Source organism: Saccopteryx bilineata, chromosome 4 (genome assembly GCF_036850765.1).
Source record: "Saccopteryx bilineata isolate mSacBil1 chromosome 4, mSacBil1_pri_phased_curated, whole genome shotgun sequence".
NCBI lineage: Eukaryota > Metazoa > Chordata > Mammalia > Chiroptera > Emballonuridae > Saccopteryx > Saccopteryx bilineata.
In genome coordinates this window covers 102,848,126-102,872,042 of record NC_089493.1, presented here as the reverse complement: position 1 = coordinate 102,872,042, position 23,917 = coordinate 102,848,126, and the positions used below count along the sequence as shown (strand labels likewise).

Genomic DNA, 23,917 nt, shown 5'->3' with positions numbered 1-23,917 from the left:
CCCAGCTTGGACCCAAGGTCACTGGTTCGAGCAAGGGGTTACTCGGTTTCCTGAAGGCCCGCAGTCAAGGCACATATGAGAAAGCAATCAATGAACTAAGGTGTCGCAACAAAAAAACTGATGATTGATGCTTCTCACCTCTCCGTTCCTGTCTGTCTGTCCCTATCTATCCCTCTCTCTGACTCTCTTAAAAAAAAAAAAAAGACACCTGGTCTATGTTAATTTGTTATAACAACCTAAATATACTTGAAATTATATCCCAGAACTAAGTCAGATTAGGAGGTCACTAATTAAAAAACAAGTTATTTTTCTTGATGTGTGCTTTGGTATAAAGACATTGGCTTATGGGGTCTGGGAATGCAGAAATAGGCCTGTAAATCTTGTGTTTATGATGAGGGTGCTGTCTGTAAATTACAGGTTCTTCTTGATGAGGCTCATCAGTAGGACAAGCTCCTCGACCTTTATGTAGGAACAGTTTTTTCTCTAAAGCAATTGTCTTGCTTGTATTTTTTGGCTGCCTTGAGATTGACCAACATTCGTTCTTGGTGCTGTATTCCAGGAAGGCTGAAACCAAATTTAACACTTTTCTGTATGATTTAGAACTTTATGGAGTAAACATTTTGTATATGTTCATTCTATATGTTGTGACTGTTGCCATTACATAAAGAAGGGATTTTAGTGATAAAATGTACACAGGTATGCTAGAGGGAGAAGAGGCATTAAAGTGGTTTTAAAATCTCTACTTAGAATCTAGAGGCAACATGAGAAACCAAAATCCACAGGAAGGTGATTTTATAATTATAATGCATACAAGTAGGAGAGTCATGAACCACTAAAGTAACATTTGTATATTCTTAAAACTCTCACTAGCTTCAATAACACATTAGTTTTATAGTAATACTTCAGCATTATATTCAGAGCTTTCTTACCTTCCAAGTACTCTCTCACTTGTCAAACACAACAGGAGAGAGAATGTACAATGTTAAAAATTTATTTCTGAAATGCTTTATTCTTTTAATCAGTACACATTATATTAAGTATAGAATTTCCTTAAAAATTAACAAATAAGTCTAAGTTTCACTGTTAGGACATTGGTACAGAGGACACTTTTCTTTTTACATTTATCCAACTCCAAGTAGATTCTCATATTAAGGTTCTTCTGTGCTATTTTTGTCCAAGTTGTGACAGCTAAAACAAATCATAAAATCATAAATATAACTATTAATTACAAAAGACATATGCATTCAAACATGTTTTTAAATACCTTAAAAATGCTCACTTTTTTTCCTCAAAACTTATTTATTTATTTGGGGGGATAGGAAAGAGAGAAACATCAATTTGTTGTTTCACCTATATGGATAGGTGCATGGCATTTATTGGTTGATTATTATTATTTTTTTTTAGAGACGGAGAGAGAGAGACAGGAACGGAGAGATGAGAAGCATTAATCATTAGTTTTTCATTGCGCGTTGCAACACCTTAGTTGTTCATTGATTGCTTCCTCATATGTACCTTGACTGGGGGCCTTCAGCAGACTGAGTAACCCCTTGCTCGAGCCAGCAACCTTGGGCTCAAGCTGGCAACCTTGGGGACTCAAACCTGGGTCCTCCGCATCCCAGTCCGATGCTCTATCCACTGTGCCACCACCTGGTCAGGCAAAAATGCTCACTTTTTAAAACCAGAAAAACAAAAACACACACACTTCATCATGGAAAACGTTAGGGTTCCTATTTCATTCTCTGCATTTCTAGAATAATAATATATTTTGATATTTTAAAACTAAACAGCAATGAACACTGTCATGGCAAAAATATGTATAATGTTTATAGGTGAAAATTCAACTAATAAAAAACAAAAACCCTGAGGACAAAAAAATATTAATGCAATATGAAAATATAAAGAAAAAATGTACTGCAGGATTTCATGGCTGACAGATCACTTCTCCATATATTTTAATTAATTTATATTTCTAAGAGGTCATTAAAAAACAATGCTTTCAATTAAAAAAGACTGGATTATTGCTTATTGGACGAATTCTGTCAGATATAGCAAAAACAAATTTTAAATAAAATACAAAACCAATTTCCTGAAGCAATGGGGAACAACTGAAAGCAAGAAGGTTCTGGAAGACAATGGACACTTGGAAGGAGGGAAGAGCAGTGGCGGAGTTCCCTGCTTCTGTGATTCTTAGCCTGAATACAGGCCATAGCTGGTGTCCACTGGCAGCTACAATTCTGATAGAAAAACTGCAGTCTTTCTGGCCTATAGGACCAGATGAGTTTGGGGGGCAATCAAAGCCACTGGGGCGTGAAGGGGAAATCCTAAAAAGGAAGAGTGATAATGAGGGAGTCCTAAACTCTCTGTGTGAAGACTTTTCGTAATTTATGGTAAAACCCAGAACCACATGTGAATGAAAGGAACTAAGAAATGAAATATGAACTGCCTGAGACAGCATTTGAAATTTGAGTCTTAACCAAGTTAAATGCCTGCTGAAATCACAAATCAACACTCCTTAGAGAAATCTACCCAGTCTCCAAAACAAATTCGCACTATCAAGGATACAGTCTAAAATTAGTGACAGGAAAACACGGCCCATTCTGTAGGGGAAGGGCGATGCAGACTGACCACGCGATGAGCCATGTGTTGTAATTAACAGATCAAGTTTTAAAAGCAGCTATGACAAATATCCTCAGTGAAATCATGAAAAATATGCCAACAATGAAAAGGTAAGAAATCTAAGTAGGAAAATACAAACTATATAAAAAAAATGAAAGAAAATTCTAGAACTAGAAAATATAACATTATTCATTATTCAGTAGAATAGGTATAAGAGAGGAAAGATAATGAATCTGAGGACAGAACAACTTAAACTGTACATTCTAATGAACAGAATCCTCAGGGATCAGTGAGATAATGTAAAATGTTGAACATATATGTAGATGGAGTAGCAAAAGAGGAGAAAGAAAACTGGGCATAAAATATGTATTTGAAGAAATAACAGCTGAAAATCCCCTAGCCGTGTTAAATAAATTTAGAGATTTAAAAAATTCAGTGATCCTAAAACAAGATACACAGAAAGTTATACAGGATACATCATAATTAAATGTCTGAAAACCAAAGATATTGAAGAAAATATTGAAAGCAGTCAGAAAAAAATTATATATTACATAAAATTACACCAATCTGAATGATTGGTGACTTCCTATCAGAAACAATGGAAGAAAGAAGTAAAGGCAGAAGATTATAAAATAATCTTTCAAGTGTTGAAAAACTGTCAATTCAAAATTCTATATATATTCAGCAAAAATATCACAAGAATAAAGGTGAAATAGGATATTTTCATATAAAAGGAAATCAAGAAAACTTACTGCTAGCATACCTGAGCTACACTGAATGCCAGAAGTTTTTCAGTAAACAAAGAAAAATCAGAATTATTCTAAGAGATGAAGAAATCATATCTATGTAAAAGCAAAAGACCTGTCTAAATGCAAATGATTTCTTTGTATCTGAAGAACAAATGATAACACTGTCCACTGTCTAGTGATGTTAATGATGTATACAGATATAAAATATGACAATCACAGCATAAATACTGAGGAAATAGGTCCATATGATCGCAAGGTTTCTGCATTAATGCAAATGGCACAATACTTATCCTAATCTATGAACAGTTAAAGATGTATATATATGATGATCTCCACAGCAACCGCTAAATTAATAATGCAGAGATATAGCAGCTAAAAAAATCTGTGGGTGAATTAAAATAAAATTCAAGAAAGTGTTAAAATAATACAAAGTACGGCAGGGGAGGAGAAACAGGAATGCCAAACAGAAGACTAATAGAAAGCAAATAGTAAAATGGTAGCCCTAAATCCAATCATATACACAATTAAATTGATATCAATTTACCAATTGATATTAATAAACCAATAGCCTCCAATTAAAAGGCAGAGATTGTCAAAATGGTTCTAAAGAACCTCTCAAAGATCCAACTATATGTTATCTACAAGATATTCATTTTAAATATAAATTCATAGATAAGTTGAAAATAAATGGAAAAGTCATAACATGTAAACCATAAGCATGAGAAAGGTAGAGCCTGACCAGTGGTGGTGCAGTGGATAGAGCATCAACCTGGGACGTTGATGACCCACGTTCAAAATCCCAGGGTTGCCAGCTTGAGCATGGGATCATAGACATAATCCCACAGTTGCTGGCTTGAGCCCAAAGGTCACTGGTTTGAAGCCCAAGGTTGCTGGCTTGATCAAGGGGTCACTGGCTTTGCTGAAGCCCCCAGTCAAGGCATGTATGAGAAGCAATCTATAAACAACTAAAGCGACGCAATTATGAATTGATGTTTCTCATCTCTCTCCCACAAAAAATATCAGATAAAGTAGACTTCAAGGTAAAGCATCACCAGATATGTAGAGGATTACTGCATAATTACAAAAGAGTCCATTTATTAGGAAGATACAACAATTATATATGTGTATGTACCTAATAACACAGCTAAAGTACAAAAAGCAGAAAGTGACATAACTAAAGAAAGAAAGAGACAATTCTACAATTACAGTTGATGATTTTAGTATCAGTCTCTGATGAACTGGACCAGAATAAAATCTTTGGACATAGAATCCAAGTAATGCCATTAACCAGCCAGACCAAATTTGCTATTTATAGAACCCTTCCCTCAACTTCTGCCTAATGCATGTCCTTTATTCAGTGCACACAGAGTGCTTAGCAAACAGACTACTGGTTGGGTCTTAAAAGAAATGTAAATTTTGAAACAATGAAATTATGTGAAGAATATTCTTTAACCATAAGGGAATTCAATTGGAACTCAGTAAGAATAATATATCGAGAAAACTAGCCTTGGCCAGTGGCTCAGTGGATAAAGCATTGGCCCAGCATATGGATGTCCTGGGTTTCATTCCTGGTCATGACATGCAGGAGACGTGACCATCTGCTTCTCTCCTGCGCCCTCTCTCCCACCCCTCCCTCTCCTTCTCCTCTCCCTCTTCCCTTCCCACAGCCAGTGGCTTGATTGGTCCAGGTGTGGCCCTGGGTGCTGAGGATAGCTCCCTTGGAGTGCATTAGCCTCAGGCACTAAAAATGCTTGTGACTCGAACACCGGCCCCAGATAGGGTTGCCAGGTAGATCCTGGTCAGGAAACATGAGGGAGTCTACATCACTATCTCCCTTCCTCTCACCCCCCATCCTCCAAAAAGAAAACTGACAAACACTTGAAAACAACAATACATCTCTACATTATACACAGGCTAAAGAATAAACTACCAGGGAAATTAAAATTAAAAATATTTCAGCCATGGCTGGATAGTCTGTTGGTTAGAGTGTTGCTTTGATAAGCCAAAGTTGTGGCTTCAGTTCCACATATAAGAATCAACCAATAGCCCGACCAGGTGGTAGTGCAGTGGATACAGCATCGGCCTGGGACACTGAGGATGCAGGTTTGAAACCTCGAGGTCACCAGCTTGAGCGCGGGCTCATCCGGCTTGGCTGTGGGGTCGCTGGCTTGAGCATGGGATCATAGACATGACCTCATGGTCAGCGGCTTGAACCCAAGTTTGCTGGCTTGAAGCCCAAGGTTGCTGGTTTGAGCCCAAGGTCATGGGCTTGAGCAAGGGGTTACTGGCTCAGCTGGAGCCCCCCAGTCAAGGCACATATGAGAAAGTAATGAACAACTAAGGTGTTGCAATTATGAGTAGATGCTTCTCATCTCTCTCCCTTCTTGTCTTGTCTACCCTCCCCTTGCTTAATAAAAAAAAAGGAATCAGTCATAAATAAGTGGAACAATAAATCGATGTTTCTTTCTCATTCTCCCTTCTCTAAAATCAATATATACAAAATTGAAAAATATTTCAAATAATGACAATGAAAATATAACATTTGTGGAATAAACAAAAGCAGGTTTGGCAAGAGTTTTAATTATATAGGTTTTAAAATGCTTATTTTAGAAAAGAAAAACTAAAGTTACTGACTTAATATTCCCACTTCAGAAGCTAGGAAAAGATTACTTTGTGTATCAAAATTAAGGAAATGATAAAGAGTTGAAAGCAATGACTAGAAAACACAAAATTAGCATAAACATTTGGCTCATTAGAAAAGATTAACAAAATTGAGAATCCTCTAGTTAACCTAACCAAGCAAAAATATTATATTTCCAGGATATTCTAGAACAGGAAGAACTAATCCACATTAAAGAATATCAAGTCAGTGTTGGGCAGGACCGACTGGAACAGCCACAGAGGAGCACTGATGAGATGGTTCTGCATCTTGTTGGGGGGGGGGGGTTACTCAGGTAAACAGATCTGACAAAACTCAGGAATACAAGATTTGAGTATTTTATTACTGTAAAATTTACCTCCAAAGGCTTAAAAAATCCCTAAACAAACTACACTGCTCCCAAAAATTAGGGAATATATCAAAAATGAAATATGAAGCTATAAAATATCCCCTTATTTTTGTGAGCAGTTTATGAACTCTAGGTAATGGTCCTGACACAGATGTATTAAGGGGGAAGCGTACTGACACTTTGCTAATTCTAAAGTAAGTTGTAGGTAGATGGAGTGATGGATATAATGAACGACGGCTAGACGGGTTGGTATAAAGAAACACAGTAAAATGTTAATGGAAGTGTACATGTGCTCACTGCAAATTCTCTTCAACTTTTCCGTATACTTGAAATTCTCATTAATACCACTGGGCCACTGTATTGAGATGAAAGATACCGTAACCACATAATGTCCTGTGGCAGTCAAGCAAAGGTGAGCGGACATTCTGCTCAGTCTACTGAGCAGCTCAGGTAGTTCAAGCTTAAAAGAGCTAAAGGTAATGTTACTGAGGACAATACAGGGAAGTCCTAAAACAATGTATAGCCCTGTACACCTCACCTCCTGCTGTTATCATTTCCAAGGTAAATGTAATTCCATTATACCACCTGAGCCCAATTTGTGATATGCTTGGCAAAGTCAGAAATGTGGACAGTATGTTAGAAAATACTGAATTAAATTTTTCCTAATTGAGTACATTACTTGAATTTTAAGTTTTCTGGATTTACTTTATAGATTTAGGATACTGGACATAATGTTACTTATCAGTTTTCTTTATAGTTGTCCATGGCAAAATCTTCTGTTCTTAAAGCTCTATGGTTTCATTTGGTTCAGAAGAATATGATGATCCTCTGTTCTCTTTTGAAAAACACTAACCCAACTTCGGGTATGTTAACAGAACGAACTGAAAAGGTATACTTTACCTGTTTTATGAATTGTGCAGCATTAAAAAGTTCACTGCAGCCATATAAAATGTGTTTGCCTTGTTTCCCCTGCAAAAATCAGAGACAGAAATCAGATCTAAGTAAATATTCCCAAGAAGAGGTATCAAAAACAACACGACTTTTTTTGGGGGGGGGGAGTTGATTGGTTTTATTCTAAAATTGCACAGAATAAAGTGGTTAAGTGGCATGCAGTGTGGTGCTGTTTCTACTGGAAATATAAAGAATCTGATGACTGCCACACTTCATAATTATCTATAAAATCACAGGCCAACATTCTGCAGTGTAGGATCCGTATAACTGAGGAACACATTCTTAGACTTTGGTTATATGGAAAGTAGGAGACGGTGCAAACAGCACGGGCTGTCATTTTAGTCTCCTCTGTGCCATACAGTATTTACATATTAATATACTCCATTTCATTTTCCAACAGTGAATTTCATTCTTAATTTCGACAGAATGTTGGAACCCAATTATAGTAGTCAAAAGTTTTCTAAGACAGTGGTCAACAAACTCATTAATCAGCAGAGCCAAATATCAACAGTACGATTGAAATTTCCTTTGAGAGCCAAATTTTTTAGACTTAAAGTATATAGGTAGGTACATTCCTTATCGAGGTAGCACCCGCATGTGGTATTCTGTGGAAGAGCCACACTCAAGGGGCCAAAGAGCCGCATGTGGCCCACAAGCCGCAGTTTGCCAACCATTGTACTAAGAAATTTGGTAAGTCCTTAATGCTAAATTTCTTACATGTTCTGTGAACTTGAAGGTAAATCTGTGAGATTTATTTTGTAATATAAAAAGTTTATTCTATAACAAAGCAAATATAATTCATCAAGGAACAAAAATATTATAATTAAATTTTTTCTAATTGAGCACACTACTCAAATTTTAAATTTTCCGAATTTACTTTTTTTGTAGATTTGGGATACTGGACATACTGTTTTGTAATCCATAAAAAGGGTATTTCTCTGTGATGTATAAGCTGAACAAACACCATTGGTTGAATAAATATCCTAGAGCTGGCTATCTCTGAGAACAAATAAGACAAGTCATATCTCACTCAATTTTTTCAAAATGAGATGTACATGCAGCAATTATGCAGGGTCATAAAATTGAGATTCTTGAGGTCACATGAGATGTACTTACATAAGACACTAATAAAGGTGGAGGTCACAGTGTATAAAAATAAATAAGGCACAGGGAAACATCAGAGGGGCCCATAACTTCTAGACACAGCTCCCAGGATCCCATCTCAGTAACACAGGACACTTGTCATTTTTTATTGTAAAGCACCAAGATACAGCAGAGATCCCTTGGCCGCAGGGACCTCCACTGTTGCCTAAGGAGGGGTTTTTTATACCTCTCTGACCACACAGCCAAAATGATAACCAGGCTCAATAGCAGAAACAAGAAAACATGACAGAAACCAGGTGCAAGCCATTCGTCTTGACATTTTCTATTAAACAGTGCTGACAAACTAGTGTCAACTGCCCGTTGGTCCATCTTGGGCACTAGCAGAAGACCAAATAAATCACTTGTTAGTACATTTCATTCAGGGTTGACCAAATTTCTTTATCCATTCACCCACTGATGGGCAGAGGTTTCGATATATTTGGTACTGTAAATAATGCTTTAATAAACATGGAGATGCATATATCTTTTCAAATTAGTGTTTTAGTTTTCTTTAGATAAATATCCAGAAGTGGAATTACTAGTTCATATGATAGTTATTTTTAAATTTTTTTTGAGAAACTCCATACTGTTTTCCATAGTGGTTACACCAATTTATATCCCCACCAATGGTGTACAAGGGTTCCCTCTTCTCCTCACTAGCACTAACTAACTGCTATTTTCTTGTCTTTTTAATAACAGCCATTCTAACAGGTATGAGGTGATAGCTCATTGTGGTTTTAAGTTGCACTTCCCTGATGATTAATATGTTGAGTGTCTTTTCATGTGCCTGTTAGTGAACTGTATCTCTTTTTGGAAAAATGTCTAAGATATTCAGCCCCCCCCCTTTTTTTTTTACAGGAACAGAGAGAGTCAGAGAGAGGGATAGATAGGGACAGACAGGAACCGAGAGAGATGAGAAACATCAATCATTGGTTTTTCGTTGCGACACCTTAGTTGTTCATTGACTCCTTTCTCATATGTGCCTTGACCACAGCCTTCAGCAGACTGAGTGACCCCCTGCTCGAGCCGGTGACCTTGGGTCCAAGCTGGTGAGCTTTTTGCTCAAGCCAGATGAGCCCAAGCTCAAGCTGGTGACCTCAGGGTCTCGAACTTGGGTCCTCCTCATCCCAGTCCGATGCTCTATCCACTGCGCCACCGCATTGTCAGGCTTCAGCCCATTTTTTTTAAAAAGAGACTTTATGTATTGATTTTAGAGAGAGGACGGGAAGAGAAAGGTGGTGAGGGAGGAACAGTAAGCATCAACATGTAGTTGCTTCTTGATGTGCCTTGACCAGGCAAGCTCAGGGTTTTGAACTAAAGACCTCAACATTCCAGGTTAATGCTTTATCCATTGTGCCCCATAGGTCAGGCTTCTACCCACTTTTTAGATTTTTTTGGTTATTCTATGAGTTTTTTATATAATTTGGATATTAGCTCCTTATCAGATACAAAATTTGCAAATATTTTCTCCCACTCATTTTGTTGATGGTTTCTTTTCTGGGAAAAAGCTTTTTAGTATGATGTGGTCCCACTTATTTATTTTTGCCTTTGCTTTTGGTTTCAGATTTTAAAAAATCACCACCAAGACTGATGCCAAGGAGCTTACTACCTATGTTTTCTTCTAGGAATTTTATGGTTTCAGCTCTTATGTTCAAGTCTTTAATCCATTTTGAGTTAATATTTGTGTATGGTGTAAAATCTATCTCAATCTCTTGTATGTGTCTGTCCACTTGTCCTAACATAATTTATTAAAGAGACTGTCCCCATTGTATATTCTTGGCACCTTTCCTACAAATTAATTGACCATATTGGTGTAGATTTATTTCTGGACTCTATTGTGTTCCATTGATTTATACATCTGTGTTTATGTCAACACCATACTGTTTTAATTACTATCATCTTGTAATATAATCTGAAATCCGGGACCATGATACATACAGCTTTGTTCTTTTTCAAGATTGCTTTGACTATTTGGAATTTTCTTTTGTGTTTTTATACAAATTATTTTATTATTCTATTACTTTAAAAATGGCATTAGAATTTAGATAGAAATTGTATTAAATCTATAAATTTCTTTGGCTAGTATGAACATTTCAATGATAATGATTCTTTCAAATCATGGGCATAGAGATCTATCCCTTTATATCTGCCTTCTTCAATTTCTTGTAATTTTCAATATATAAGTCTTCTACCTCCTTGGTTATTTATTCCTAGGTATTTTCTTTTTGATGCAATTGTAAATGAGATTGTTTTTCTCTTTCTGATAGTTCATTATTAGTGTACAGATATGTAACAGACGTTCTGTGGGTTGACTTTTGTATGCTGAATTACTGAATTCCATTATTAGTTTTCATAATCTTTAGGGTTTTCTATACAGAGTTAACCCTTGAAAAACACAGGTTTGAACTGCAAAGTCTGGCCTTGGTGCCTGCCTTCTCCAGACCCAGCCAACCTTCAGGGAGACAATAATGATATCCTCAATAGGTTAAACAAAGTCACGATTGCCCAGCATCTCCACTCCTAAGAAAAATTAAAATATTCACACAGAATTAATACTGGCCTATTACCTATGGTTTCAGGTGGACAGCAACAGATTTTATACATTTTGAATTTGGATTCATACACTTGGTAACTGAAGCAAACACCATTAGAGGCCATCACAGAAACTATTTCAATTTGTATTCCCTTTTTACATATTCTTGATAAAGAAATTTGATTCTGCTGCAAGTGCAGTTCAACAGTGATCTAAGCATCATCATCTACAATAGATGGATTTATTATTCCTTATTAAAACACAAAGCAGTGGACTGACTGAGAATTTAACTGCAATACTCACTTTCTAAATGGGGCACCACTCTTACTAATAAGAGACAGAGTGACTTGTGTGATGGAATGTGTGTTACATGTAATTAAAGAGGGCAATCAACAATGGATAGAATATTGAGATACTGCAGGAAAAATAAGGGAGAAAGGAAATTGGGTAGTAACACAGAAACTAACAAAAAGTTCTTCTGCATTTCTACAAAGTTTGCTTTTGCTTTGCCTGATCCTGTAGTATAAGGACACAGACTATATCCACAAGTTCTGAGGAGAAGATGCATTGCCAACATGACACCAAGACCATACCTCTAAATCTGTCTGAGGAATGGTGGAATGGGTTGTCTCTCTTTTCACTATCTTAACTGGGATTAATGGTTTCTGCATCCTTCCTCATCAGTGGACAGACAGGCCTATATGCTCACACTGTCTTCATGACTGAGAATGGGCAAAGGGGAAAGCTCTGGCCAGTCTTAGAGTGCTGCCAGCTCCATAAGTCAGTCATCCTGCTGAATCTGATGGTCATCCGAGCCAGGGCCAAGTTCTGGTAAAAACTAATGACAAATGCAAAAATGGAGAATCTTGACTCTCAGAAAGGGAGTCAACAATAAGTGAACACTAAAAACGAAAGCTAACATTACCTTGGTATCTTTGTAAGAAAGTGAGAGCAAGAGAATAACCCTCTTTGCTATATTTACAGCTGCCCTGAAGGCCTGCTGGAATGCCTTCTTATCTGAAGCTGAAGGTGTCACATAGGTCCTGGGAGGTTTAAGGAGGATTTATGTTATGCATGTGCTATATCTTAATGATGCTAAAAACATCTAGGGGATGAACACTTAGAATACTTTTAATATTTCTTTTTCTTTTACAGGTTCCCATTTTATGGGTTTTACATATTCTAAAGGACCCCCTTTGAGGCAATATTAGGATACTGTTGCCGCTCAAATGCATGTAAAAGATGATGCATGAAACAGAGCCCAAGACCACTGCGTACAATTTCTGTAAACCTAAGTGGTGATCTGTTTAGAAAGGTGCCCGGATGCAGGGACATTAAAGTATCTGCTATATGCTGACCAGTCATAGTTTGTGCTGGAATGTTCAGTAAACTGCAGTGTTTCCCAGAAGTTACACTTGCATGCCAGTCACTACACTACACAAATGATTAGCATTTGATTATCCTTCTAGTTTTTGTTGTTCTGTAAATGTAAATAAAAATATGCAGAAAGAACAATGCTGACAAGTGTAATTAAGAAAGCTTAATCAAGAATGGGAGTGTGTGGAATGTATTAGAACAGGATTAATTTCAGCTGGTCTGTGGCAACCATTTGTTGATCCTTAAGAACACCTGGAACCAGTCAGGTGGTTGGCCGTGGCTCAAACCTGAAGGAAACAGCAAACAGAGATGAACACAGTCCTGTGTAAGGGTCATGGTTAGACCAGGAGGTAACTTGCACTAGCATGTTAGCAGTTTACAGAAATTGTACAGTTTGCACCTAGTTTCTGATGTTCTCTTGGTTTCTGCTTTTGAACCAGGCAATGCAGCTGATTCTGGCTACATGGCCAGAGAGGCTATCAAGACTCCTCCTTATGCAAGATGATGCTCCCCTGAGACCAGGGCATCGCATACAAATCTTCATGGTTTACATTCTGCAGATGAAGTATGTCCTGTCTCAGGAGTTGTGCCTGGTAGTTTGAAGCTTTGTGGCAACTGCCTATATAATTTTTTTTTTTTGCTGTACCCAAATCTCTACCTTTACTAAATTACATAACATAGGACATGAGGAATGCTCATTATTTAATGGTAAGTGAATAAATGAAGATTACAAAATGTCATTCTAACAATCCCTAATTCTCCCGCCCCTGCGGGAGAATTTAAATGGCACTTTTGCTGTGCAGGCCATACCCTTTACGTTACACCCTCTGCTCAGCTGTCTGTCATCCCTGCTGTCAGCTCGGGGGCTACCTCAAAAGCTCTGGTCAGCCGAAAAGGCAGACATTTTACATTTGTTAGAAGTATGTTGCTGATTTAAGTCAACAGGATGGGAGAAAAGTGCTCACGATTCAGGTAAACATGTTTGATAACATCATTTCACCAAGGGAGAATCTTCTGGAAGGGGGTTTACCTGAGTGCTCTAAACATTTCAAGTCAAATTAAGACAGACAGCTGCAAAGTACATTACATCAAAGAGATACATTATTTTCTACATCAAGTATAATTTTAGGCCAGAAATGAATGTGATAGGAATTAAAAAACAATGAACATATGGGCATTTCCCCTGTATGCAGGATTTTTAAACTATCTCTAGAAAATGGGTTATATAAGAATCAGGAAAGCCCCCTGGAAAATGCTGGGATTCTTTAGAATAAAGGCAGAGCAGCTCTGAAACATCAAATGAGGGAAGAACAAAAAGACTGACATGTACCTTTATGTAGTCAACAAGATTCTGATATTCAATATAGTTGCCTCCTCCCACCACAAAAACGATTGCCTAAAATGTAAACAGAAACAAAATAGGTAAATTAAATTTTTTAATTTTATTTATTCATTTCTAGAGACAGGAGAGAGAGAGAGAGAAAGAGAGAGAGGAGCAGGAAGTATCAACTCCTGTATGTGCCTTGACCGGGCAAGCCCAGGGTTTCGAGCTGGCAACCTCAGCATTCCAAGTTGATGCTTTATCCACTCGCTACCACAGGTCAGGCCAAAATAGGAAAATTAAAAGAAATAGTTAAAACAGTATTTTAACTGTCAAACATCCTAGTTTTTAGGCTGGAGCATATTCCACAAATACTAGCTAGCAAAGGTCATAGTCTACCTGCCTCTTACTGCAATTATAAAGAAATTTGTTCCTAAAAGTCTATAAATTTATAGTGTCTAATGAATAGTGAATGAGGTAGGGATTTTTCAGAAAACTTTAAGAGGAAAATAAACCTATTCTTCACATAAGTAGCAGCACATAAATCCAAAGGGCTTTCCTCCAAGGTCATTTTTTGAACTTGAGGTTATTTATTGTAGGTAGAAAAAAACAGAGCTTAGCATTTATATAATTTCTAATACACAGGGTGGGGGAAAAGTAGGTTTACAGTTGTTTGTATGGAAAATAAATAATACAAGAATAAACCTATTTTTGTCCACTCTTGGATGTTTTTTACTGTATTTTTATTAAGAAACTTCTTTGTATTTCAAATGAAAATATAGTCATGGTATCTTCACAAACATCTGGAATCCAATTTTAGAAGTTCTACACATTCAAAATTTTCTTAAAGACTTCTTTTTCTGAGAATTTTGTGTCAGTTATTTTAAGCTTAAATGATTCTCAGTATAAGCTTTATAAATCAGAAAAATTTAGTTGCTAAGAATTTTTTTGAAGAACTGAGTGCACAGAATTGGCTTTGTCAAGATTGCCACACAGTCATCATAGTAAACCCATGTTTAGGACGAAGATATTCTTGACTATGTGGTCATCTTTTCATCTTTGTCAGGGGCAGATTATTTTTATATGGACCTTACCTCTTGGAATGGATTTTTGTTCCTTGGAACTGAGCTGTAACAAAGAAAAACCATACTGAAAATTTCACCCAAGCCTTCTGATGGATAAAAATAGGCACAGGAAACACATACACAATTAGATACATAGTTACAGTCTTCCTCCTTCACCTTCTTGGAGCAGGGAGTCCTTCAGTTTTGTGTAGTCAGGTAATGAATTGGGATGCAGAGGAAGAAGACAGAGGAAGTACATGTCTAAAAGGAAATGGGGCAACCTGTTGACTCTAAATAAAACTACAGGAGAAGACTGAGTGGGAGAAGGAAAGACTAAGAGCAGCTCAGTGTAAGGTTCGGAAATCTGGGTATGAGGTGAAGTGAGTAAGGTATATATTTTAGTGGTAAATTATGTAAAATTTTTACCAAAATCAACACAATATTACAGTGTGGGTATTTACATTTGTGAAAAAACTATCAACACATGTATGGGAAAGATAACAGTTCAGGAGAGAAAGGGGGAAGGGAGGAAGGCTCTGCATTTTGCCAAAGCTTATTTATTCTTTATAAAATACTTCCTTGGTGTCCAAGAGGTCTTTTAATAAGGACATTTTTTAAAGCTTTTGTGAGTCAGATACATATCTGTTTTGAGTGCTAAAATAGACTATACAAAGACAACTTAGTTTTTCCTCATAGGCAATTTTTGAAAAGCCCAACCAAGAGAAGAGAGCTATTGTAACTTCCCTTAATTATTCAGAGGCTGATTCCACAGTTCTATCATCTTTCCCTCATTTCTGTGGCCCATCAGAATATTTCACAGAAGGGACCGGAGGCCCACCTAATTGGAAACACCTCGTCAGTATTGAACTTCTTGCTAGAGTGCTTTAAGTTTCTCTAAGTAGACACGGAATGAACACAGGTGAGACTTAAATAGCAGAGCATTACTAGTTACTAATAACCAAGACCTAACAGTGAAAAGATAGCTCAGGAGAAGATGACTCTTAAAAATGAAAGCCTGAGCTCCCCTGTCTTAGCAATGCCAACAGTCCTCCTCACTATCGTACATAAACTACAAGTCAAATGAAAAGAGTTTCTCAGTAGGATTCTAAGAAGAAATATATATTTCTTGTTAGCCATACGCACATGCAAGGAAGGAAAAAAATGTAACCCCCTGAATGTCAAGATAGGAAGAGTTGTAAAATCTACTATTTTAAAGTGTACACACAATGGTTTTTAGTGTATTTACAGAGTTGTAAAACCATAATCAGTGTCTGATTTTAGAATTTTTTTTTTATCCCCCAAAGAAGCCCCATAGCCATTAGCAGTCACTCTTCATTCTCTCTTCTATAACTTGTTCTTTGTCAAATTCCTTCTTGCCCGCTGCAGGTGCTATTAGCATCTTCTTTTGCAACTTTTATATTTCTGATAAGTTCAGAAATGAGAATAACCTTTTAAATTACCAAAACAACCGAATAATCAAACTACCTAGTGATTAGATTATTTATCCTGACTACCTACAAAGATGTGAAAGCTTGGGGTAAAGCAAAGACAAAGTTCTAAAGATCCCAAACATTAGGTATAAGCAGAAAAGCAGCTTCCCCCAAGCTCTGGGGCTAGCGACAGTGGTTCCAAGGTTTGTCTCCTTCCTGAATCTGCCTATTCTTTTCTGCGTCCTGTAGGCTATTTTTCGTATCACCATGAATTAAATCTTGAAAAATAATATCCACGATAAAGTAAACAAATACCTTACCACACTATTTTGTCATAAAATGTAGAAATTATCTGTAGAATGTTTCACTTTCATAAAGAAGTATTTATAGCAATCCATAGCAACGCAGATTTTATGGACCAGTTAAATAAAAAGTAGAAACAGCAAAACAACTGGTATTAAACATAAAACCCAATTTTTTCATTTGGTCTAATGAGAATATTTACTTAAAAACACACATTATCCAAATTCTGCCTTTCCCCCACAGCTTGTAATACAACCATTATTTCACCAAAAACAAAAATGTATATATTGGAAAGAAAAGCACCAAACATTTTAAGTATGATTCCCAGTGCTTATCTCTAGGTAATGAGATTCTGTATACTGTGTATTTACCAAATTTCTATGTAGTTGGAATTTGTAATATTAGTTACTAGTTATAATAAAAATCAATTGTGTTATTTCCGTTTCTGGCAGGGTGAGGAAACCTACAACAAACACAGGGAGCAGCTCACCTGTCACTGCCTCGTAGCATTTTGGGATCAAAGTATCTGTAGTCATCAGTTTCCTATTAAAAAAAAATAGAATTTTACCGTGACTATGGAATCTCTCTTAAGAAAGGTAGAGTTGGACTTAAGAGTAACTTATTTTAATGAATCTATTAATTTTGAGTAGTGAGTTTTTTTCATGCTCGCTGACCCCCAGGAGTGAGTTTTTTTCAAAAAATGAAATTAGTTCCAGTTTTATTAACTTAAAACCATGTTTGTTTGATAACCAATTTATGGAAACAAGAAGAACATAAGTTTGCCTTTTTCTCACATTACCTTACACATGTATGGTTGTACTCTGGATGGTCAGGAGGCACAAGGACGTACATGGATGTTCGTACTCCTCAAACGGTTAACTTGGTAGACTGTGTTACCACCACCACCATCATTTACTGAGCACTTATGATGTGTTAAAGTAAATAAAAACCTTATAAAGAGCCTCAACTTGAATTTAAGGTTAGGCTTGCCACCAAATAAGTTATATAAAATCCTTTAGTTTTTAGAACTTTCTGGATTTCAGAAGCACTGGATAAGGGGTTGTAGATCTCCTTTTGATATTAAAGGAGTTGGGAAGTACTGCTTATAATGTAATCACTTCCTAATCTCTGCCTCCCTCTCCTTCCATGGCCCAACCAGCCAAAGGACTCATTCTTTTCTGGCATGTGGATGGTACCCCCAAACCTGACAGATGAAAAACTATGCATGCATTGCTGCTGACAGGTCCTATACCCAGTGGTAAACTCTCAGTGAGCCCAAATATAGTCAATCCATTAATACATTGCTCCAGGAAACCACTACCAGCTAGATTTACAAGGTAACATAAAATCTATCTGATACAGCCTTAATTCCTTTCTTTCAATTTATTCAATCAAAACAAACCAAAAGAGAACACTTAATAAATGTAAGTGATAAGAATGCACGTAGAATTAGCTTACAGCATTTTAAAGCCTTTGAGATAAGATATGTTCAAGATTACTAGCTAGGTCTAATTTAGTACTGTACACTTTGCTAATCTATTTAATGCTTCTAAATCAACTTATCTGTCAAAAGAAGAGGGATCAGAGAAATGTAAGCAGCTGCCTCATCTAGTACATAGATGAAAAAATGCTTTCAAAGCAGAAAATATTTACTTTTCCTAATTAAAAATACCTGTGATAATGTTCCTTCAATTATAAAATCAGAGTCAATAGAACTGATAAATGAATTTTTACACTTGGAGAAACATCTGAAAAGGACTCATAATTTAGCAATGCATTATGTGTATGACGGAAACTGCTGAGGAAGGCATATGCATGGTGGAGTGAGCAGTGGCAGGAATACAGAAGTAACAGGTCTTGGGTTCTAATTCTGCTACTAAATAGTATAACTTGCAAAGAGTCACTTAACATCTCTTGGTTTCCTCTCTTCCATTTTAAAAAATTACTTCTAATGTTTCTTTAAGCTCTAAAGTTCTGTGAGTCCATTAAGGCTCTGGATCTTGCCCTCAATAATACAGTATAGTGGTGAAAAAAAATGTGGCCTGCCCAGTTCTCCCATGTATTAGCTGTGTGTCCTTGGGCAAATTAATTGGCCTCATTGTGCCACAGTTTTCTAATCTATAAAATGAGAATAACAACAAAATGGATTTTTTCTTAGAAGATTCTAATAAGAATTAAAGGAGATAATATGTAAAAAATGTTTTGCATGGTTTCTGGCATCCAAGTACACAACATATGTTAGCGATTAACATTATTCCTGTTGTTATTCATCATCTCAATTTAAAGATTAGGGACAGTAATAAAATATACTAAACTTCTTTAACCCCTTATTGATTTGGCATCTGTCTAAAATTTTGCATTTATTTATACTTTTTTTTTTAAGTGAGAGAAGTGGCGATAGTGAGACAGACTCTGGCACGCACTCCAACCGGAATCTATCCAGCAACCCCCGTCTGGGGCCAATGCTCAAATCAACTGAGCTATCCTCAGCACCTGAGGCTGACCACTAGCTGCAGGAGGGGAAGAGGGAGAAAATGGGGAGAGAAGCAGATGGTCCCTTCTCTTGTGTGCCAGGTTGTCCGTATGCCAAGCCAATGCTCTATCCACTGAGTTAGCTGGCCAGTGGCTTTATTCTTTATTAATGTCTAGAATATCTTCCAGATATTTGCTGACTGTAGTGAAGTAGTATTCTTTAAAATAATTAATTATAAATGTATACTTCTCTCAGTCTTTTAAAGAGAGCTCCTTTTTTCTATATTCTAGGATGTAGTAATAAGTCTATTACTACATTGTATACCACTCTCAATATCTAGATTCCCAGATGGAAGAATCCAATTCTATTATTATTACAGACATTTTTTTATTCCTTTGGGGATTTTTTATTATATTATATTTTTGTTATCACATGGGCAGGTTTTAAAATTTATTTTTATTTCCTTTAGTATTATTAGAATCATGTTTTAATAACTACAAAAAATTACGTATTCATCTGAAAATTCTGTTCTCACTCTCTTAGCCTGGGATCTTAAGCCTCACTGCCAAGTCTATAATGATTTAGATCAACCCAAACTGGGATACTGCTGGGAACAGGGTCATGCTGCCTTTCTCAGTTCCAGGCTCCTGTGATGACAACCACTCTCTGGTTGCCACAGTGACAAGCTGGGCTGTTTTATGAAACAGATTGTGGTAATTTTTACATTCTTTTCCTCAACTGCAAACAGATAGCTTGGAAACCATTCTTTAAGTAAATGCTAACAATATTTACTCATTTGTCTATCTACCCAACAATTTAGCTCTAATTTATTTTCTGGCCCTAAGAAATTTAGTAGCACTGGAACACATGCACTTAAATGTTTCACTATGCATTCCTCTCCTGATTTAATTTTCAGAAAATTAAATTGGACTGGTAATCTTTTATCATGGCAAGCTGATGCTTACTAGTCTTTTTCATTTGCTCCTTAGGATATATTTCACATTTAATAATACATGTAGAATATAATCTACATTTAATTTGGATGAAAACTGGCCATAATGGTTGTAGTAGCTGAGAAATCAATTTCTATTATCTGTGATAAGAGCTAAAAATGGCGCTTTGAGAACATGGACTCTTCTTCCTCTCATGTAGTCTGTTGCAATTAAGGTCACAAAAAACTCAGATTTTATCACCTTCATATAGTCAGTTTAATACATTTAAGACTTTTACAAGTATGCTACTCACAGGGTTTGACTTCATCTCCATGAGATTGTCTAAAATACGAGTTACAGGTAGATTCTGCGGAAAAGATTAGTATTTTCATGAGAATAACAAATCAAAGTTCTCTATTATCAAAACAACCCAATCATTCTATAGTTAAGTATGCTCACCTTCCAATTAAACACATTCTAAGATTAAGTATTCTGGGCATGGTTTCACAGACGGAAATAACCTTGGCACTACTCAAGTTTTCGCAGAAAACTCTAATTCTAACTCTAAAGGTCCTTTTAATGTGTGAGTGTATCAGGTTTCAGTACAGATACATGTTTGGACTTTTTTTGTATGTTTGGACTTTTTATTTCATTTGTTAGATGTTTGTATTTTAATACTAGCAATTGCAGGCTTTTGTTTTCATCATATAAGATTCCCATTGTTAACTTTTTTTCATTTCCTTTTTGTAAATTACAAGTTTCTTTAAAAACAGAGTAACTTAAAATTTGTGAAAATGTATGAGATTAAGTATCTAACAATTCTTTCATTTCTAATATATATTTTTCTAAGCCAAAATGATACTTGTGCTCTTTAAAAAAATGAGGAAATGAATACAAACTTTACTGACCATTTTTATTTTGCTTAGGATAAATTCCAAATTTTCTTTTTTCTTTCTTTTTTTTTTTAAGTGAGAGAATGAGAAAGAGAGAGAGACAGACACATAGAGAGGAAGGGAGAGAGATGAGAAGCAGCAACTCTTAGCTGCATCACTTTAGTTGTTCATTGATTGCTTTTCACATGTGCCTTGACTGGGGGGCTCCAGCCAAGCCAGTGACCTTGGGCTTCAAACCAGCAACCTTTGGGCTCAAACTAGTGACCATAGGATGTCTATGATCCCACGCTCAAGCTGGCAACCTTGCAACTCAAGCTGGTGAGCCTGCACTCAAGCTGGCAACCTTGGGGTTTTGAAGCTGGGTCCTCAGAGTCCCAGGTTGATGCTCTATCCACTGTGCCACCACCAGTTAGGCTAAATTCCAAACTTTCAATGGCATACTGCAGTGTCTTCTTACAGAACAAATTCCACTTTGAACATGAACACTGGTGTTGGAAAAAATTGCCTTTTAACATGCTTACATGCCTTGGGATCAGAAATACTATTGTCACATTTCAGTCTAATTTTTGTCATTATTTTGAAAATAACAACACATGGAACATAGAAAATTTACTACTTGACTACTACGCCTATTCAAATTGCTTTCCTACTGGGATGGTATTTTGTCCACTGGTATTTATTTCCTTTGTGAGCTGTACAGGATGTCCTGGAAAAAAGGTTTGTATCTTAGAGACTTCATACAACAAAGGCAACATGAAATCTGCTTATTTAAATAACATATTACTATTTTACAAGGAGTTTTACTTTCCTTGGGCCATAAAACATTTTACTGTTACTAAAATGGACTATCACTAAGAAAAATACTACTTTGCACAAACAGGAAATAGTGCATTTTTTTCTTTTCCTTTCTCTAGATTGGTAAGTAAAAGCCTTTAAAAGTGATCTTAGGCAAGTAAAATTAAAGCTATTTTATTATTGACTGATATTTGGGTTGGCCAAAACTTTTTAATATAAACACAAGCACTGAATGCTCAAGCTGACTAAATGTGGCTCCTGAATTCTATTATTTAGAATTAAAAGGTAGTGCAAAATTTTACCTTTTAAGTGTTGTTTCAAATAAAATTGAACTTGTGTATATAAGAATAAGTCTAAATGATTATTTTTCCTAAAGAATAATGGTGCAGACTTAGCTTTATACAAAAGAATAAAACTACAGTTATAAATTTGTTCCAAGCAAAACTAACAAAAGATGATGAAGTACTTTAAAACATACGAAAAAGAATATTTTTAAAAAATCTAGATCACAGAAACATTTTACTAAAATTAATTTCATATATATTTCTCTATTTACAGATAACTCTGTTTAGTTCCCCGAGTAGTACTATTTGATCTGTGTAATAGAGAAAAGTTCTCAAAAGACTTTGTAGTAATAAAGCCATGTCATACTACTTTTACTGTATTAGTGAAAATTGAAAATTTGAATATTTATACCAATGTCTCATAAATCTTCATTTAGTATAAAAATAACATTCTTCTAAAAGACACAATTAAATCTTGCCTTTTATTTTATACCCTTGCTTTATATATCCAAAGACAAGCCTACCAGTAAATAGGTCATTAAATAATCTAAGGAAAATTTCTTTCTAGCAGAATAGTTCAGAAGTTCATGAGTCCACAGACAGTTCCTTATGTTTTTTATGGTCTTTACAACCAGATAATAGCAAAAGAATCCTCTATCACTGCCACATCATACAACAGTCATACACGGTCACAAATTAAAGAAAACTTCAAGTGTAGAGAATGATAAAGAAAATACATAATGTCTAACCTCTCTTTTACCAACTAATGTTCCACCTTGTTTTCTTCTTTGCCTAAACAAAGGCTTAAACTGAGTTAATAATTTTAAAATCAGTTTTATGTTAAAAATAATTTATATACAAGATTAAGTTTTTTTTTCTTTATTTTTTTAAAGTGAGAAGTGGGGAGGCAGAGAGACAGACTCTGGTATGCTCACTAGGGGGCAATGCTCTGCCCATCTGGGGCCACTGCTTCATGGCAACTGGAGCCACTCTAGCACCTGAGGCAGAGGCTATGGAGCCATCCTCAGTGCCCAGGTCAGCTTTGCTCCAATGGAGCCTTGGCTGTGGGAGGGGAAGAGAGAGATAGAGAAAGGAGAGGGAGAAGGGTAGAGAAGCAGATAGGTGCTTCTCCTGTGTGCCCTGGCTGGGAATCGAACCCAGGACTTCCACATGCCGGGCTGATGCTCTACTGCTGAGCCAACCGGTCAGGGAAAGATTAATAAAGTTTTACTGATAAAAAAAACTAAACTGTGGCAGCTAACACACCAGTAGAGAGAAAACAAAACAAAGCCATATAATTTTCTGCACTAAACAAATAAACTGTTACCTTATTTATCTTTAAAAACATAAAAAATTTGGGTACCTCAATATAAGAATAAATGAAATTTATTTAAATAAAAAACCATTGTTTTAAAAATTGCCAAGCACATTTTTCATTGTTTTTGGAAACTATTTTAGAAATAAAATAAAAAAATATTATTGAATAGATTAATACTTAAATAATTAGAAAGCCTCTATAAATATAGATGAGAGAGACAAAGTCCCATACACAATGACTGTCCAAAAGTAAGGACCATTATTTCTAAAATGTTCAAATTTCAAATATATAAATTAGAAATTTTACCTAGAGGAAATAAAAAGTGAGAAATCTATTTCTAAAAACCTTTCTGGTTTTATGACCATAGTCAATTATTTTGTCTTTTTAGTTCCTGCAAAAGTTTAAATAAAAATGTTACTTTTACTTCTGATTGTATAATTGCTTTAAAACAAATTAAAAAAAAATAATGCACATTAATTAAAAAACAGACATCTAAGAAAAATAGCATACATAGCCCTATACCCAAAACAGTTAACAATTATTTACCGCTCTAGTTCTCCTAAATTAACCACTTGTTGCCCTATATGGCCATTATGAAATTATTTCTAACTCTCCCCTAGCAGCCTTGGGCTTGGGACAATACTCTGATGCTAAGTCAGCAGTGCTGTTGGGACAAGAATTGCTGCTGTCCTGATTATCAGAGCCCTGGAGAATGAAAATGAGTATG

General features: G+C 36.0%; 1 protein-coding gene across 4 annotated transcripts in view; it reads right to left on the bottom strand.

The window, feature by feature from the left end:
- Positions 1–975: 975 nt before the first annotated feature.
- The window catches only part of SCFD1 (sec1 family domain containing 1), a 130,963-nt gene continuing 108,021 nt past the window's right edge, over positions 976–23,917 (bottom strand). For 3 of the 4 annotated variants that reach the window (XM_066277650.1, XM_066277652.1, XM_066277653.1), the window contains 6 exons: positions 20,214–20,267; positions 16,986–17,038; positions 14,793–14,826; positions 13,708–13,773; positions 7,274–7,342; positions 1,270–1,647 (listed from right to left, as the gene is read on the bottom strand). In XM_066277650.1, the coding sequence (XP_066133747.1) occupies positions 1,594–1,647; positions 7,274–7,342; positions 13,708–13,773; positions 14,793–14,826; positions 16,986–17,038; positions 20,214–20,267 (330 nt within the window). In that variant the 3' untranslated portion in view covers positions 1,270–1,593. Of the gene's footprint in view, positions 1,189–1,269; positions 1,648–7,273; positions 7,343–13,707; positions 13,774–14,792; positions 14,827–16,985; positions 17,039–20,213; positions 20,268–23,917 lie in introns of those variants that run through there. The other variant, XM_066277651.1, reaches the window with a different exon arrangement.